Below are 3,435 nucleotides of genomic sequence, written 5' to 3'. Positions count from 1 at the left end.
ACTACCAGTGAAATGGTTATTTCTATAGAGAAAACCTTTCAAAGTCCATCAGCAGAGGTTCTGCCTTTAAAAGTCTGAAACTTTGCCTGTGGCATCGAAGCACTTTGGATAAGTAGATTAAATTAAACTGATCAGATTCAGTTTCCTTAGAGAATATAAGAGATTGTAGCTTTGTCGACTTGGACAAGCGCTTTAAATTATTATTTCCTGTAAATAACTTTAAAACATCTGCAGATTTCAAAGCTAAGATCAAGTTTAAAAGGACCAAAATCATCCTCACTTAAATATGTAAAGATAATTAAACTGTCTGCCATATTTTGGGATTTGTTCTTTGTTTACTTAAAGAAAATTCAAGTCTTTTAATGGAAAGACATGTTTGTTTTGTTTAAGATCAGACTGCTGTTTGCTTTTTTCTGTAAAATTTCTATTTTGTGAATGAAAACCTATAAAATAATGTTTACATTTACTATATGTGTCCAACAGATTAAGAGAAGACGTACATTTTTTCAGGTGATTGTTTACTTTAAATGAATTATTTTTGTAAATAATAGAGCTTAAATAAAGGGAACTCTATGAATTCAATGTGAAAATGTTGCTTTTGTGTGATATTGTTTTCTTTTTTTCAGTTTATACTTCATTTAATCAGATAGGGGCTCTTTGAGATTAGGATCTCTTTTATTTTAAGGGGGATCAGCAGCACACCTCATAAAAATAAACAATAGAAGAAAGTCAAGAACAAATACTGTTAAAAAATGAGATGGGGGCAAAAACATGCTAAACACTCATTCTTGAACATGCATTTAAGCTGTGGTGTTCATACTCGACAAGCAGGGAGGGGCTTCTTCTTTTTCTACTGTTGACTAGCACGTCCACCACCTGCATTTGGAAAAGACTTCGTGGGAAATGTTGAAGTGCTAAAAATGTTGTGGATCTTGTTCCAAGCTATTTCTTTCAATGGTCTGTTCATACATGAAAGACTTGATGTCATTGAATTCCAACTGCATTATTAATTTCTTTTTCATTTTCCGAGCTCTGATCAAACCGAGGAGGTCACATGACTGTTTTATGTCACCAGCTATTCCAAATCATCAGGTTGTTTTCATGCACCATAGAATTATGATTCAAGGAAAGGGTGCAATGTGAAAATTTGGTTGATTTAAAATATCCACAATTTTACGAAATGGAAACTATTTTGCAAATGGAGAAAAGGCAAAGAGTTATTTGCCTATTGCTGAATGGCTTTAACTCTTCATTCTTATCATTTGAAAGAGATAAATACAGTAAACAGCAAATAAGATTGAGTCTATCAATTGATAAATGTAACTATTTTCTCCTTTGTGATTTAACACCATATAGTTTAAATAATAATTTATATATATATATATACATTTTGCATTTTTTGTTTGTTTTTGTCCTCTCTTCAGAATTATTATTTTTATTAATAATTTATTCTGTACAGTATTTCTTATTCTGAGTCATTTTGTAAGGTTTAACATTTTTAAAAGACTTGTTTCAGTTACACAGAATGGCCACCAGGTGTCAGTAAAAAACCCTTTAGTGAATCAAAACAAGCAGAGCGAGTTAGAGCGCTGACGTCATTGTTGGGGAATTTTCAAGATGGCGCCGGACTGTGATAGGAATGCCGCTGCAGCAAAAAGCTGATCGTTTCGGGGTTTAGTTTATCCTCCGCCTCCGGGAGTCTTCGCTCCCACGGGTGAGGAAAACATTTCTGGATTCAGAGGCCGGAGATGATTCACCTCCCCGCGCTGCGCGTCAGCTAACGCTGAAATAGTGCCGGTTAAGATGGTAGCCCCGTCCTCGGAGAACGACACAACCAGCCACTGCGGAGCTCGGCCGTCGGGGCCGGACGACTCGTCGCAGGGATTTCTCGCGGGGTCTGAGGCACGCCTGACGGACTGAGAGGTCATGGAGGTGACGGAGAAGAACGGAGGCTCGTTTGGGGTCGACTGTAATGAGGAAGAGGAGACGGCGGGAGGGCCAGGCGGAGCGGGGAGGCTGTGTCGCTCCGGGCTGCTTGCCGGTGTCAGCGGGGGTCAGGAAGCTGCTAAGCCCACAGCTTATGCGACCGAGAACGGGAGGAATGTAAACAGAGACCCCTCCCTGCAGCCAGCTAAGATCATGCTGGACCTGGCGGAGCGGCTTCTGCCGGGACAGCTGATCGACACCTGCGTGATTTCGGGGGTTTGTGGAGGCCAGAACGGATTTAGTGAGACCACCGGTCTAGAGGAGCCGCTGGAAGGAGTTCACGGCGAAAGAGGAGAAGAGCGCACGGACACTTCCCCCGCAGCTTCACTCGTGGACCGAGACCAACAGGTCCAGAACCCCGCAGCAGGGAGCAGAGGGGAGTCCCTGGAAAGGAGCTACATCCGGGCTTCTGATCCCCTCGATCGACCCGCGTGCGCGCGGATGCACCCGGACTGCACTGCGGTCAGCATGTCCAACGGGGACGCTGACTGTCACGGGGGGGTCAGCGGGGATTGCAAACCGGTTCTGGGTCACCGACACGCTTCGCAGCCGTGGGGGCTAAAGGTAGCTAACGGCGGTTTGCATCTTCTGGGCATACTGCCGGAATCCGGGCGGAGGCACCCTCCGTCCCCGGGGGAAGACGCTCCATCCGCGACAGAGCTCACTCACGGGCTCGGTCTCTGCAGGGAGCCCCCCTCCCCGGAAGCCGGAGACAAACTCCCCTCACCCAGCCCCTCCACCCTGTCAGATCCACGCAGTGACAGCCCGCTGTCTGAGCCCCCCATCCCGGAGGAAGAGGAGGAGGAAGACGGGGAGCCCGCTTACCTGCGGGCCCCCATCAGGCCGCAGAGTCTGAGGACTAACCCCAACCTCGCGGTGTCCCTCAGCTGCGACGCCACCCCGCTGTCCCCGGAGGAGGATGGGGGCTTTTATTTTGAAAATGAGGTGTCGGAGGAGTACCTGCGGAATGTTCTGGAGGGGGGGCGGCGGCAGAGCGCCCCGGACAATCTGCCGGACCTGAGCGAGGGCGCCGGTACCGAGCACAAGCTGCTACCGAAGAGGTTCGGCATCGCAGATTTCTTCACCAGGTAACCATACCCACCAAAATAAAAGTCTTCAAACTTTTATTTTGATAACCATGTCACGCTTAAGGTGCTTCACGTGACCAAAGCCTGAAAAACGTCAAGATGTTTTTTTCAAAAGAGTATATTGTGTAAAACACAAGAAAATAAAAGCATTCAGACTTTTATTTTTGTACTTAAACCTTTTAAGAATAAAGGCAAACAGAAAACACAGAAAGCCTTTTATTTATGAGGGAAAATGAAAACAAAATACTTTATAGACTTCTATTTTTATAGCTTGCTTTTTACAATAATGGCAAACAGAAACAGGTGTTCAAATTGTAAACACATTTTATTATGGATGGAAAAGATAGGATTTTAGGGGAGC

The 3,435-nt window shown here is 45.0% G+C and overlaps 1 protein-coding gene across 1 annotated transcript in view; it reads left to right on the top strand.

Annotated features, from left to right (window-relative positions):
* The first annotated feature begins 1,599 nt into the window (after nt 1–1,599).
* Nucleotides 1,600–3,435, top strand: part of LOC112161932 (TBC1 domain family member 12) — a 19,949-nt gene continuing 18,113 nt past the window's right edge. The window contains exon 1 of the mRNA XM_024297492.2: nt 1,600–3,074. Within this exon, the coding sequence (XP_024153260.1) occupies nt 1,927–3,074 (1,148 nt within the window). The 5' untranslated portion in view covers nt 1,600–1,926. The remainder of the gene's footprint in view (nt 3,075–3,435) is intronic.

This window comes from Oryzias melastigma, linkage group LG15, assembly GCF_002922805.2.
Source record: "Oryzias melastigma strain HK-1 linkage group LG15, ASM292280v2, whole genome shotgun sequence".
Classification (NCBI taxonomy): domain Eukaryota; kingdom Metazoa; phylum Chordata; class Actinopteri; order Beloniformes; family Adrianichthyidae; genus Oryzias; species Oryzias melastigma.
Note: the sequence above shows the minus strand (reverse complement) of the source record. Positions and strands in the feature narration are given on the sequence as shown.